Source organism: Meles meles, chromosome 9 (genome assembly GCF_922984935.1).
Source record: "Meles meles chromosome 9, mMelMel3.1 paternal haplotype, whole genome shotgun sequence".
In the NCBI taxonomy this organism is placed as follows: Eukaryota; Metazoa; Chordata; class Mammalia; order Carnivora; family Mustelidae; genus Meles; species Meles meles.
The window spans coordinates 95,970,233-95,986,281 of record NC_060074.1 but is presented as its reverse complement, the minus strand read 5'-3'; the positions used below and the strand labels follow the sequence as shown (position 1 = coordinate 95,986,281).

Sequence of the window (16,049 nt, the reverse complement as noted above, 5' to 3'; positions counted from 1 at the left end):
CCAGTCAGGCTGGATCTATTTCTAGCAAACTGCAAACCACCATTTTGGTTACCATTTTGATACAAACTATGGCCCTCAAGGCATTAAAATCCTACCTTACCTTACGCTGAAGGGGTGGGTGGCAGACAGCATACATGCCTAATACTAGTGGTGCTGTAGACTAGTACACGAGAGAAATAAGTCAGATAAGGAGTCAGATACAATAGTCTGCTTACCTCTGCCATACAAGTAACAAGTGTTTGTGCATGCATATGATCATAACAACTTTTTAAAGTTAGCCAAGGAAGTCTTTGCTGCCTTTTTCCGATGAGAACATGTAATTAAAGAGGTTAAATGATTTTCCCAGAGTTACAAGACATTTCAGAGTACTAAAATTGTGCTTTCTGATTCCCACATCCCAAACTTTTTCTTCTTTGTGTATTTAATGCCAGTTTTTAAATTAATTTATTTTTTAAACTAATCGCTTTTATAGATAACCGTGGACCTGTTATTTTTAGAATAAGATGTTTAGGCCTACAGAGTCCCATTTTAATGCCTTTTTAAACACACGCTTGTAGCATAAAGCTCTAGGGTTTAAATCTGGCTCACATATATGATATTAACGTTTTGTTCAGAAGTGTAAAATTATTGCCATTTTCTTAGTATTTAAAGATCTATCAGTTAGTTGTAAAGTATGCTGATAGTGGTGTCCCAACTCTGATTTCCAGCTGTGCCGCCTCCGCCCCCTGGTGGAGGGATGGTGATGATGCAGCTCAATGTACCAAACAATCCACAATCTCGCGCCCACTCACCCCCACAGTGGAAACAAAACAAGTATTACTGTGATCACCAGAGAGGGCAGAAGTGTGTGGAATTTAGCAATGTAGACAATATTGTTCAGGTAAGATGCTTCTTTTGTTTATTACAATTTTAACACTTTCAACATTTTAGTCACACATGATGGATCTTAGTAAAGAAGTTTGAACATTCTCTGTAGCCACACTATTTCTTTCAGTATGTAAATGTTATCTTCAACTTTTGCATATAAAAAAATAAATAATTTTTTAATATAAAAATTTTTAATATAAAAAATCAGAAGTTGTACTAGATCTATAATGTGGTAAAGAAAAGTAAGTAGTTTTCCTACATTTCCCATATGAACTATTAGTGCAACAAGAAGGTTGATGCAAAAATACTCTTTATTGTAGAAGAAATACAGTTAATAAATATAAAAGTAATGGTGGAATTTAAAAATCACCATTTTGGAATCTTACTAAAATAACGGATCCAAGAAAATCATCAGCACATGTCAGGAGCATTAGGAAAAGTTCTTTGGGAGAATTTAAAATGGATAAATTAGGCAGACAACACTTGAAGCAACTGATCAATTATAAGATCACTAAAAGTGGGTCAACCAAATATTATTTGCCTCCTAATGTAGTGTAGAAGGAAGTACATAGCATCACCTATAATGTACTCTTATAAAAAACACAGAGCCTGAATCTGACCAAGTCCCTAAGTCTAGCTATTAATTACAGAAAATACGGGGTGCGTGGGGGGGACAGCTTATACCATGGAATATTTTACTGGACAAATTGACCTCATTTCTCTTAAAAAAAAAAAGACATTTTGAAATGAAGGCTGAGGCACCTGCACTCCGGTGTTTATAGCAGCAATGTCCACAATAGCCAAACTATGGTAAAAGCCCAAATGTCCATCTGGGTAAATGCATAAAGAAGATGTGGTGTATATATACAATGGAATACAATGCAGCCATCAAAAAATGAAATCTTGCCATTTGCAATGACGTGGATGGAACTAGAGGGTATTATGCTAAGAGAAATAGATCAGAGAAAGACAGTTATCATGTGATCTTACTGATACGCAGAATATAAGAAACAAGACAGAGGATCATAGGGGAAGAGAGGCAAAAATGAAACAAGACCAAACCGTTTATAAGAGACTCTTAATCTCAGGAAACAAACTGAGGGGGGAAGGGAGGGGGGAAGAGGCATAAGGTGGCTGGGTGATGAATATTGGGGAGTGTGTATGTTACGGTGAACACTGTGTTGTGTAAGACTGATGAATCACAGACCTGTACCCCTGAAACAAATAATACATTATATGTTAATAGTTTTTAAAAATCTCATAAAAAAATGAATGCTGAGTCTTTCATAGATTAAAGTATACTCAGGAGTTATAATCAGATACAACCTGTGGATCTTCCTTTGATATTGAACACTCAAAAGACATTTTTCAGCATAGGGGGGATATTTAAATATGTTAATTTTGTTAGTATGAGAATCTTTTTTTTTTTTTAGAAAATAATAATTCCTGGGGCACCTGGGTGGCTCAGTAGGCTAGACGTCTGACTCTTGATCTCAGCTCAGGTCTTGTTCTCAAGGTCATATTTCAAGCCCCGCATTGGGCTCTACACTGGGTGTGGAGCCTACTTTAAAAAAAAAGTTCCATTAGGTAAAAATATTTTTAAAATATTTGTATATTAAACTATTTGCAAATGAAATGCTATAATACCTGAGATTTGCTCAAAACTCTCTAGGGGGAGCAAAGCAAGGGAAAACACGATCAAAGCTGCGTACTGGGTTCATGGAAGTTCATTACGTTCGTGTACATTGGGTGTAGAGATTACTGAGAAAAACTAAAATAAAATCCTGAAAGAAAATATTAATAAATAAATATTTTTAAAGATGAACTGAATAAAATCCACATGAAAAAATTACAGCAGAATAAAAAGAGCAAAGATCATTTATAGGCTACCTCACAAACTAAATGGCCAATGGCCATTAATCAGATGAAAATATAATAATATTTTTATGTATATTGGGAAAACTGAAGAAGACTAAAATTTGCATTGTTGGCGGAGATGTCCAATTACAAACCCTCCTGTACATTCTTGGTGGTACTGCAAATTGACAGAACTCTTCTTGGAGGCAGTTTAGTGACATTTTTGAAAATGTAGAATGCACATAGCAGTTCAACACCAAAACCATAAACGATCCAATTAAAAATTGGGCAGAAGACTTCAGTAGACATTTTTCCAAAGAAAACCTACAGATGGTCAACAGATACATAAAAGATGTTCAATATCACTCATCAGGGAAATGCAAATCAGAAGCACAATGAGATACCACCTTACACCTGTCCAAACGGCTACAATCAAAAAGACAAGAAATAGGGGCGCCTGGGTGGCTCAGTGGGTTAAGGCCTCTGCCTTCGGCTTAGGTCATGATCCCAGCGTCCTGAGATCAAGCCCCGCATCGAGCTCTCTGCTCTGCGGGGAGCCTGCTTCCCCCTCTCTCTGCCTGCCTCTCTGCCTACTTGTGATCTCTGTCTGTCGAATAAATAGGTATAATCTTTAAAAAAAAAAGACAAGAAATAGCAAGTATTGGCGAGGATGTGGAGGAAAATGTGGTGTGCTGGTGGTGGGAATGCAAACTGGTGCAGCCACTGAGAAAAACAGTATAGACTTTCCTCAAAAAATTAAAAATAGAAATACCATGAGATTAAATAATTCTTCTACTGGGTATTTACCCAAAGAAAATGGGAACACTAATTCAAAAAAATTTAAGTAGCCTTAAGTGTATTTCAACATTGTTTACAGTAGCCAAGATATGGAAGCAACCTAAGCGTACATTGACATACTAATGGATAAGGAAGATATGATATATAAACAATGGAATATATCAACCATAAAAAAGAGAGCTCGCCATTTGCAACAATGTGGATGGACCTAGAGAGTATTATACTAAGTGAAATAAGACTGAGAAAGACAAATACCATATGATTTCACTCATATGTGGAACCTAAAAAACAAAACAAATGCATAAACATTAAAACAAAATAAATAGAATTAAAAAAAAAAAAGCAGAGTCAGGCCTGTAAATACATAGAACAAACTGATGGTTGCCAGAGTGATGAGAGATGGGAAGGTGGAGAGGTGAATATAGTCAATGAGGGGGAGTGGGAGATACAGGAGATACATGCACGTGAAATGCTTAAGTCATGGGGATGAAACATTCAGCATAAGGAAGGTAGTCAGTGATAATTGTGATAGTACTGTATGATGACAGATGGTAGCTATATTTGTGGTGAGTATAGAATAATGTATAGAGAAGTTGAATCACTATGTTGTACACCTGAAACTAGTGTAAAGGTCAACTGTACTCAAATTTAAAAGGAAAATTTATGTAGAAGGTACATAAACCTTTGATCCACAAATTTACTTTTAGAACTTTGTCCAGTAAAAATTGTGGAACAAGCACACAGGAATATGTGTACTTGGATATTTCTTTCTTACCTGTTGGTGACCTTGAAAAACTAAAAATATCTTGATATTCAACAGTGGGATAAGTGATTAAATAAATTACTGTACCATATAGGAAAATATCTTAAGTGTATATAAGAAAAAGAATGAGATATACCTACTACCCAAATGGTATTTCTAAATACCATTCTCCACTTAAAGCAACCAGGACTTCTTAGTGAAATGACTGTTGCCAGGATTCATTCAGGGAAAAATACAAGGTGACTTTGGAACATGTTGCTGTGCCAGAAAGTAATAAAATACTTAAAGGGTGAGGGAGATGTGTCAAGAGACACAGGACCAGACTTGAATACTTTGGAAATAAAATAAGAAATGAATGATCACCCTTAAAATAAAATAGAATCCATGAGTCCATCCTGATACAAATGAATGAATGGGGAAAGAGTGAAGCTCCTTTACTATAAAATGTGAACTGTATATAATAGAAAGAATGATAGAATTAGAAAATCACCATCTGCAGACCACCAGGCAAGAATCATCACTGGAGGAGAGAGGATTCTAGGAAAATGGCAGAGTAGAAGCATCAGGAGTCTCTCTCTCCACCTGGAAATAATTGCGCTGGCAGAATCTGTCTGATATAACAGTTTTGGAGCCCTAGAATCTATTGAAGGCTTGCAACTGCCAGGAAAAAGCTTGGGTGATAAATTGTAATTAAATTCAGTCAAATTCGGCTTTTAGCCCAGTAATAGGTGCCTATCCTTACCTTCACCCCCTGACAGGCAACTGTGCACATTGTTACTAGAGCAGCCTACAGAAGCCGGTGTGGGCAAAAAAAGGACCCTGTCCTCCAAATACAAAGGCTTTGTGTTCTCATGATGGGTCTCAGCTTCTGATCACAGAGCTGTAGACGAAGGGGCAATAGCATTGTTGTTGCACCTCCCCACATCGTTGCACATCTCTCCCCTGACACTTCTAGGGGACTTAAAGGACCAGAGTCCTGTTTTCCCTCCCTTTGTTGTTCTCTTTGAGTCCATTTTGGGAGCCACACAGTAAGGACTGGGACATTCAAAAGCAAATCAATATATAGGGCACTTGCCCAGGAAAAGGCATAGGCCAAACCCTGAAAAGACCTCAAGGTTATACCTCAGGCCGATCTTTGGCACAGAGACAGCCTGCAACAGTCAATAAACAAAAACCGTAGCAGCAACAAAACAGAACAAACCCTGGGAAGGGGGAGAATCTGATTTCCAGTTACCACATGGTTAGATCCAAGTGTCCAGTTTTCAACAGAGAGTCAAGGCATACAAAGAAACAGGACAGTATGGCCCATTCAAGGGAAGAAAAAATAAGTCAACATAAAATTGTCCCTGAAAAAGATCTGATGACAGATCTCCTGGACAGAGACCTTAAAATTGCTGTCTTCAGACTGCTCAAAGAACTACAGGAAGATACAGGGAAAGATAAGAAAATAATGTATGAGCAAAACAGAAATATCAATAAAGTGATAGAAAACGTAAAAAGAAGCCAGAATGAAATTCTGGAGCTAAAAATATCATAACTGCAATGAAAAGTTCACTGGAGGAATTCAGCAGCAGATGCGAGCAGGGTGAAGAGAGAGAATCAGAGAACTTGAAGACAGGACTTTGGAAATGAGTAAGTCTGAGGAACAGACAGAAAAGAGAATGAATAAAATTGAACAGAGCCCAAGGGACCTGTAGGAAAACATCAAAATGACCAACACATTGCATGGTTGTCCCAAAAGGAGAAGAGAAAAATATTTGCAGAAATAATGGTTGAAAACTTACCAAATTTGATAAACAGCATGAACATAAATGTGAAGTAGCTTGACATACTCCAAGTAAGAACTCCCAAAATACCCACACTAAAACACAATATAATCAGTCTCAAAAAATAAAGACAATACTAAAAGCAGCAGGAAAGAAACAACTTGACACATAGAAAAGATCCTCAAAAAAGATTATCAGCAAATTTCTCATCAGAAACTGGAGGCCAAAGGCAGCAGGCCAGTATATTCACAGTGTTAAAAGAAAAAAATGTTAACCAAAAATCCTGTATTTGTCAAAACTGCTCTTCAGGAATGAGATGGAAATTAAAATCCCCAGATAAAACTGAGACCTTTGTGCAAGAAATTCTCAAAGGGGTCCTGTAGAGTGAAGTAGAACAATAGACAGTAAGACAAAGCTATATGTAGAAGTAAGGTTCTCAGTTATTAAGTTAAACACATGAGCAATTATAAAAGTTAGTTGTATTGTACCAATGGTCCATAACTGTACTTTTTGCTTTCTACATAATTTAATAAGAGACTAATACACTTAAAGGAATTATTAGTTTATGTTCCTGGGCACACAGTGTAGAAAGATGTAATTTTATGACATCAGCAACCAAAAGAGATGGGTACGAGCCATAAAGGAGCAGAGTTTTTGTATGTTGTTGAACTTAGGCTGGTATAAATTCAAATTAGGGTGTTAAAACTTTAGGATGTTAGGTGTAATATCCAAGCCAAACCATCCCCCAACTCAAAAAAACCCATGGGAACATATACAAAAGGAAATGAGAAAGGAATTTAAACATCTTACTACGAAAAATGGAGTAAACACAAAAGACTAATGCAGGAAGTGAAGGGTGGGGAGGAAGTTAAAAGGCATATGGAAAACAGCGAAGTGACAAAGGCAAGTCCCTCTTTATCAGTGGTTATTTTAACTGTAAAGACAGAGATTGGCAGAATGGATTAAAAACACCTGATCTAGGGCTCTCTGCTCCGCGGGGAGCTTGCTTCCTCCTCTCTCTCTCTGCCTGCCTCTCTGCCTACTTGTGATCTCTCTCTGTCAAATAAATAAATAAAATCTTTAAAAAAAAAAAAAAAAAAAACACCTGATCTAATTATATGCTATGTATGAAACTCACTTTAGGTCCAAAGACACAAATGAATTGAAAATGAAGGGATACAAAAAGGTAATTCCCGAAAATAGTAACCGAAAGAAAATAGGGGTTGTTAATGCTAATATTAAACAAAGTAAGACTATAGATCCAAAAAATTTTCAAGATACAAAAGTTCAGGGGCACCGGGGTGGCTTAGTGTGTTAAAGCCTCTGCCTTCAGCTCAGGTCATGATCCTAGTGTCCTGGGATCGAGCCCCGCATCAGGCTCTCTGCTCAGCGGGGAGCCTGCTTCCCCCTCTCTTACTGCCTGCCTCTCTGCCTACTTGTGATCTCTGTCTGTCAAATAAAAAATAAACAATCTTTAAAAAAAAAGATACAAAAGTTCAATACAGCAAGAAGGTATAATAGTTGTAAGAACAAACCGTCACATAACAGTTGGAAACTTTAATGCCCTACTCTCAATAAGGGATATCACAACCAGGCAAGAGTTAAGGAAATGGAGAGCTTAAACACAACAAACCAAATAGATGCAGCAGAGGTATAGAGAACACTCTCCCTGACAAGAACAGCACATACATCCTTCCAGTGTACCTGGGACATTTTCTTGGATAGACCATCTGTATGTTAGGCCACAAGTTAAATCTCAGTAGATTTTAAAAGGTACATATCAGCCAACATTGTAACTGGCAGTCCTACCTAGAGCAGTTAGGCAAGAAAAAGAAATAAAAGGCATCCAAGTTGAAAAGGAAGAATTAATATTCTCTGTTTACAGATAATATGATCTCCCCCTAAGACACTTATAATGAGAAAAGAAAAAAACAGCTAACAACAAAGAAACCTTGCAGATACCACCTTAACCAAATGATGGAAGTAAATGTCACCAGGACTGTGTTGACACATGGACGTCAGGTTTCCTCTCATGATGCACTGAGAAGCACACATATCCCTTCTCTAGTAGTCCTCACTCAAATGTACTTTGTCAATTTGGGCATGAGAAAGCAGCTAGCAAACCAAAGGGACATTCTGCAAGATAACTCATCTTCAAAATGACCTTCAAAAAAGTCAAAGTCAAGAGAGAAAAAAGACTAAGTCTCTGTTCCCAATTTAAAATAAAAAGGAGACCTGGGTGATTTAGTCAGTTAAGCATCAAACTCTTGATTTGAGCTCAGGTCTTGATCTCTGGATTGTGAGTTCAAGCCCCATGCTACTTTAAAAAGAAAAAAAGATGAAAGAGACGTGACAACTAAATGCACCATTTAATTCTGGACTAGAAACGGAGATTTTTTTTTCTTTTTGTTGTAAAGTATGTTAGTGGGACAATTGGTGAAATTTGAATAAACTCTATAGATTATATAATATTGCTGTATTGTTGGGGCGCCTGGGCGGCTCAGTGGGTTAAGCCGCTGCCGTCGGCTCAGGTCATGATCTCAGGGTCCTGGGATCGAGTCCCGCATCGGGCTCTCTGCTCAGCAGGGAGCCTGCTTCCCTCTCTCTCTCTCTCTGCCTGCCTCTCTATCTACTTTGGATCTCTCTCTGTCAAATAAATAAATAAAATCTTAAAATAAAAAATAAAAAAAATTGCTGTATTGTTAACTGCCTGATTTTGATAATTGTTTATCTTCAAGGACTTTTCTTAGAAACGTCTTTATTTCAAAGTGTTCTTGAACACTCTATTACATAGAGAGTAGAATCAGTTTTATATAGATTTTGATGAGCCTATGCTGGTTAATTATATAGAAAATGTCCTTGTTTTAAGGAAAAAGACACTAAGTTATTTTGGGATGGGGTATTGTAACCTACTCATTCTCAAATATTTTGGGAAAAAAATAACAGTGTATACAGAGAAAGAGATAAAGATTTAAAAATATGCAGAGAGACATAAAAATATAGGAAAATCACATTTGGGAAATCTGAGAGTTCTTTGTACTATTTTTGGTAATTGTTCTTTAGGGATGAATTGTTTAAAAACAAAATATTAAACAGTTAACATGACAAAAAATGAGATAAATGTATTTTTTTGTCATGGAAAAGTATCTACAATATTAATGTCCAGGTACAAAAGCAAGATTCATAAGTTGGATGTATAGTCAGTCTACTTCCGTTTTTGTAAAACTTAGATGTGTGGCTGCATATGCTTAGAAACAGTCTGTTCCAGTGTTTATCTTTGGGAGCTGAAAATCATAAATTTCTGTGTTTAAATTTTTTAATGATAAATACATATTTATAAGCAGAAAAAAATAAGAAATTTGCTCAAAAGTTAATCTGCAAAGAACATGACTAAAATGCTAACCTGTTTTTTTGATGTGATTACAGCACAGCCCTCAACTCAGTAGTCCCATTATTTCACCAGCTCAGTCGCCAGCACCAGCTCAGCTGACCACCCTGAAAACTGTCCGTCCCTCTGGACCACCCCTTTCCATCATACCTCAGTTTTCTAGACCTTTTGTTCCAGGGCAAGGTAAGTGCACGAAACTAGTCACAGCCTCAGAGGATTGGAGGGTATCCCTTCCCCTGGGTGTTGAATGGAACTGTTGAATCACTGTATTGTACACCTGAAACTCTACAACACTGTATGTTAACTACACCGAAGTTAATTTTTTTTTTTAATTGAAGATAAAAGAAAAGACATCCCTTCCCAATCACTTTGTGATTTCCCTTGGTACTGCTTTCAGTTGTCCACAGGACCGCATTTTCATCTCCACCCAGGCATATGCGTTTATTACCATATGCTCTCCTATCCTTAATGTTTCATCACTAGTTAATAATTACTATCTTAGTAACTACTTCCATTCAGTAATTACTTATGTAATAGAGTTCAAATGACCATAACTACTATCCTTAGACTACATTTCTCTATAGTAGTAATATGCAATGCTATAAATTTGGGTTTTTTCTAATTTCTATATCAGAGTAGTATATAGTAAGAGGTTATTCAAAAGTGTATTCAACAGTTATTGTGTCCTCATTGTGCCCTGATATACAAAGATGAATAAGAAGAAGAACTTACCTGACCTCAGTCTAGTTGGAGGAACAGCAAATGGATGATTCTAAAATAATATGGAAAACATTAATTTTATTTTCTGGAATTTATCCTAAGGATAATGCACACAATGATCTATCCACAGGAGAGCTTGGTCTGTAGCAGAAAAATGCAAAACAACCTAAATGTCCATCAGTAAGGATTAGATTTGGTATATCTGTATAAGGAATACTATATAGTTATCCACAAATCATGTTTTAAAGAACTGTTAGAAGAAATATGCACAGTACAGTGAGTGATTTTAAAAAACAGAATACATAAAGAGGAGTTGGGAGATACAAACTCTTTTTTTTTTTTTTTGAGAGGGAGATAGAGGTGATGAGTGACAGAAGGAGAAAGAATTTATCTTTGTTTTATTTAACTTTTTTATTTAAATTCAATTAACTAACATATAATGTATTACTGGTTTCAGAGGTACAGGCTTATGATTTATCAGTCTTATATAACACCCAGTGCTCATTACATCACATGCCCTCCATAGTGTCTGTCACCTGGTTATCCCATCCCTCCACTACCCGCCCCCCAAGAACCCTGAGTTTCTTTCCTGTGATTAAGAATGTCTTATGGTTAGTGTCCCTCTTTCATTTCATCTTGTTTTATTTTTTCCTCTCTTGAGGGGAAGAGAATCTTAAGCAGGCTCCACACTGTGTGGAGCCCAACACAGGGCTTGATACTACAACGCTGAGATCAAGACCGGAGCTGAAATCAAGAGTCATATGTTTAACCAACTGAGCCACCCAGGCACCCCAAAATAAATGAACTTTAAAAGAAATGTTTGTGGGGCGCCTGGGTGGCTCAGTGGGTTAAAGCCTCTGCCTTCCGCTAGGTCATGATCCCAGCATCCTGGGATCGAGCTCCACATCGGGCTCTCTGCTCAGCAGGGAGCCTGCTTCCCTTCCTCCCTCCTCTCTCTCTCTTTGTCTCTCTGCCTACTTGTGATCTCTGTCTGTCAAATAAATAAAAATAAAATCTTTAAAAAAAAAGAAATGTTGGGGTACCTGGGTGGCTCAGTGGGTTGAGCCTCTGCCTTCGGCTCAGGTCATGATCTCAGGATCCTGGGATCGAGCCCCGTATCGGGCTCTCTGCTCAGCAGGAGCCTGCTTCCACCTCTCTCTGCCTTTGCTCTGCTTACTTGTGATCTCTCTCTGTGTCAAATAAATAAAGAAAATCTTTAAAAAAAAAAATGTTTGTAATGAGTGTATATAAATGTATAAGTGCATATATTTGTAGTAATTAATAGCTACCTTGGGGAGGAGCTGGCTCATTCAGTAGAACAGGCAACTCTTGATGTCGGGGTTGTGGGTTTGAGCCCCACATTGGGTGTAGAGATTACTGGGGGAAAAAATGTCTTTTTTAAAAAGCAGTGTGACTTTGGGTAGATAGCTTAATGTTTTTCCAGGGTTTTTTTCCTTCTTCTGAAATGTAAGTTATGTCAATTTTTTAAAAAGATTTTATTTATTTGACAGAGAGAGAGAGATCACAAGTAGGCAGAGAGGCAGGCAGAAAGAAAGGAAGAAGCAGGCTCCCCGCTGAGCAGAGAACCCAATGTGGGCCTCGATCCCAGGACCCTAAGATCATGACCTGATCCTAAGGCAGAGGCTTAACCCACTGAGCCACCCAGGCGCCCAGTTATATCAGTTTTAATCATCATAGAAAATGTGGATTTTAGCATTTCAAGTGGGTGGAATGGGTATTAAACTTATTTTGGAGGATTTTGTATCAAATGTTAAGGTAAATTAATCTCTAAGGTAAATAAATCTCTCCATCCTATCTTCTTTCCACCCAGTTCCCACCACTTACCTTCCTCTATAGCCACTGTTATTAGTCTTTATTCTTCTCAGAAGTTTACCCCAGCTGTTTAAAGGGAAAATGGAAACTTTTCATCCTTTTTAACAGTATGTCAGTACCTACACTCTTTTTTATTCTACCAAATGTGTTAGCCCTAGTCATGTGAACTGTTTTGGACAATTTAAAAAACTTTGGGATGTACTTTTGTAACTGAGCAGAGAACAACGTAGAAATGTTTTGTTACTGACTTTCAGGAGATGCCAGATATCCGTTACTTGGCCAGCCTCTGCAGTACAACCCTCCTGCTGTTCTGCACGGACACATTCCAGCCCAACAGGTGTGAAAGCTAGCTGTCTGACGACCTAGGCTTGGTTGGCAGAACAGCATACTTGGGTGGTGGAGAGTGTAGGCGGCCCTGGGCCCACCTTTGGCAGTGCACAAGGGAGACCCGTGTGCCTCAGCCAGCTGAGTTATCAGTGTCGTCTGGCTGCATTGAGTCTGGGTCTGGCCCAGCTAAGAGCAGACAAGGGGGAAGGTGGTGTGCTGTTTGCATGAGCAGTCACGCACTCGTGCTCTCCAAAAAGGGGGGTGGACAGTGGCTGGGGTGTCAGGGTACCCTTGCTTATGAAAGACGACAAGTGACATAGTGAGGTCATAGTGAGGGACAGAAATGCCATTGCCACAGGGGCCTGTGTTTGGATTTTTTCTGCTGAAGTACAAAATCCAGACTGAGTATGTTTATGTGTTAAGTGTTTAAACATTACAGTTACATTTTCAGCACTATGAATTTTATTTCTCATCTGATTCTGGGTTTTCAGGGTCAATCTGGCAACAAGCATGGAAACCGAGGAAGGAAACAAGCTAAAAAAGCTGCATCCACTGACCTTGGTGCCGGAGAAGCAGGTATGTCCCTGAGAGGCAACTGGATGTTGTTCTACAAACTGTTGACCAGTTCAATAGTCTTTAAACAGAAAGGGGCTTTCTGCTTCATAAAGTCCTGCCCTATATGTTAACAGGAAATGATGCCATCTGTTATGTGCTCTTAAAATATATTCTTTTAATTGTCTTACTTCAGATTTCAGAGTGCAGCTAGGTGCAGGACGATTTAGGAAGGATGAAGGGACCAAAAGGAAAAGTTGTGTGTGAAAGGAACAGGTAGAATGACACTCTTTGCCTCTGTGTCTTTGGAGAAAGGAAGTAGTCCTTCCACCCACGCAGAGACAGTCTGATGGACAGATAACTGCCTTTCTGTGGCAGAGGGCTTTCAGAGGGCACTCAGCAGCTTTGGGGGTTACGGCAAGTGCTGTTTTGTTCAGGAAACAGCCCAAAAACACACACTAACTTAGAGAATCCACTATACAATGTAGTGTTTTCTGTGTATAGCTATCAGCCAGGACTGAGATGGGTAATTTTTTTTTTTTTTTAAGATTTTTATTTATTTATTTGACAGACAGAGATTACAAGTAGGCAGAGAGGCAGGCAGAGAGAGAGAAGAGGAAGCAGGCTTTCTGCTGAGCAGAGAGCCCGATGCGGGGCTCGATCCCAGAACCCTGGGATCACAACCTGAGCCGAAGGCAGAGGCTTTAACCCACTGAGCCACCCAGGCACCCCGAGACGGGTAATTTAATACTATTAGCTCTACACCCCCTGCCTTAGGGCTAAGGAGGAGTGATTTAAAAGATGGCCGTAATTATAGTTTTGTGGGGTTTGAAGGGTTTCACAAAATCTCGTTCATTTCTTATGTCATATCTGGGTCTTCAGTACTTTTTGCCTACCATCTTCGTTACAGGGATTATTAATTCTACACCTTTTCCATTCTAGTTGGGAAGGTCTTGGAAATTACTGAACTACCAGATGGAATAACTCGCATGGAAGCTGAGAAGCTTTTTGGGGAACTCTTTAAAATTGGCGCCAAGATCCGGTGGCTCCGAGACCCTCAATCCCAGCCCCAACTGCGTCGTCACCCCCTCTGCTGTGGCAGCGGGGACAACACTGTCAACCCTGAACGCTCTAAACCCAGTGACTTGGCCTCCACATACACCGTCTTAGCCACATTCCCCTCCATTTCAGCTGCACAGAATGCATTGAAGAAGCAAATTAACTCGGTTAACAAATTTAAGCTGAGAACGAGCAAGAAGCACTATGACTTTCACATTCTGGAAAGGGCAAGTTCTCAGTAACAGAGCCACCTTGGACCCTTGACCTTTATGATACCCCTGTCCTCACCCATCTTTAATTGGCTTGGTATTTGGAGCTTCTGTTAACATGATAGAGACTCCTAGGACGTGTGGTCATGGCGTTATAGCTTTTGAAGACAGGCCAGTGATCCAGCAAAGGGGGAGAATTACACATTTCACCCCAAATGACTGTAGGAATCCACATCGGAATGATACAGAGTTAGCAGCTTTTTCTGAGGAAATGCTGTTCAAATGCCTCCTAACTTTTATAGTTATTTTGTTTTATATTTCTGAATTCTTGTATCAGATCCAAAGCTCTATTGTACAGCAAATTATTCTTCAAAATTATTACAACCAGTTGCAACCTGTATTTCTTTTTTGCAGCCAGCACAATGTGACCTAACATAGAATTTGGGGGAAAAGAATGCAGGAGTGGAATAACCAAGTCAAAACCATGTACTATCTTTTTGGGGGGGCTGGAGGTGCCTAAGGAGAGCCCACAAATAGAAGATTACTCTTCCCCTATATCTCTAAACACAGAAAAAATTTTCAGAAAATACAGAGCTCCCTCATAGGGTCCTTTCCTTATTCATTTAGGTAGTATGAACATTGAGTGTAAAGTAAATTATGTTCTTAACACTTCTTAATCAAACCACTTAGATTCAAAGGGGAATAGGAATCATTTTAGGCAGGAAAATACTTCCACTTTTTTTTTTTTTTAAGTGTCCCTCTGATAACTAAATGCCACTTATTTGCATTCCCCTCCTTGTGGATTTTTTGTCACCTGAGGAAATGCATTTGATGCGTGCTGGAAACTTCTTAAGTGGTTTAAGATTTGTTTTCATTGTTTGCAGCGGATCACTGGACATCAAAGATTCATTGCACTTATGAACAAGGAACCTTTTTTTCAATTTCTGTGTAATTTGCAAGGCTGTACAATGTGTGCTGATGCAAGCCTTTTTCAGTTCAAGAGAATAAATGTTTACAAATATAGACCTACTTTGTCTTCTGTAAATTAAAAACACCTTTTTTATTTTTTTTTTAAGATTTTATTTACTTATTTGACAGAGAGCTATCACAAGTAGGCAGAGAGGCAGGCAGAGAGAAAGGGGGAAGCAGGTTCCCTGCTGAGCAGAGAGCCTGACGCAGGGCTCGATCCCAGGACCCTGAGACCGTGACCTGAGCCGAAGGCAGCGGCTTAACCCACGGAGCTACCCAGGCGCCCCAAAAACACCTTTTTAAATGAGTATCAGTATTGAAGACTTAACCCATCTTGGAGATTTCAATTTTAAATTTATAAAACATGGTAGACAGTAAACCCATTCATTTTTCAAAAGTTCTACAAAGCATCACTTTATTGGTGGGAGTGATTCCTATCATTTTGTTCTATCATAAGGTTAATACCAATCAATTAAAGACAGTTTTTAGTATGAATATACTTACAGTCAGACAACTGAAAATAGAATATTTGTTTGGTTGGATAAAGAATCCGTGATTTTAGCTGATATATTGAGCACCCTATTGTCCAGTTTAACTTAACTGCTTTATAGAAGGCTTTTTCCATTTGCTAGCCGAGCACAGTCACACTGCTTGTGACACCCAAAAAGTAGGAGTGTCTGCCATCTGCAGCTTGCCTGGAGCCTGGTTTGCTTCCAGCCCAGACTACAGGTTGACTTTGTAACTTAACAGCAGCAGGTGTTCCCAGACTCTGGCACAGACGCTCACCCACTCTAAAGCTTTTTCGAAGCCCCACTTGGTCTCAGGGAATCCCAGGCCGCCTCGTGAGCTGGTACATCCTGATGTTGAATACTTTACTCCTGGGAGAAATTGGAGCTGCCTTTGAAACAGATTAAGGAGCCATGCACAGAAGAAGTAAGAAT

At 38.8% G+C, this 16,049-nt stretch overlaps 1 protein-coding gene across 12 annotated transcripts in view; it reads left to right on the top strand.

Moving 5' to 3' along the window:
- R3HDM1 (R3H domain containing 1) overlaps positions 1 to 15,162 on the top strand; it is a 208,406-nt gene extending 193,244 nt beyond the window's left edge. For all 12 annotated transcript variants that reach the window (XM_046019038.1, XM_046019035.1, XM_046019032.1 and 9 more), the window contains 5 exons: positions 708 to 880; positions 9,478 to 9,622; positions 12,247 to 12,329; positions 12,811 to 12,895; positions 13,814 to 15,162. In XM_046019038.1, coding sequence (XP_045874994.1) covers positions 708 to 880; positions 9,478 to 9,622; positions 12,247 to 12,329; positions 12,811 to 12,895; positions 13,814 to 14,172 — 845 coding nt within the window. In that variant the 3' untranslated portion in view covers positions 14,173 to 15,162. The remainder of the gene's footprint in view (positions 1 to 707; positions 881 to 9,477; positions 9,623 to 12,246; positions 12,330 to 12,810; positions 12,896 to 13,813) is intronic.
- Positions 15,163 to 16,049: the final 887 nt, after the last annotated feature.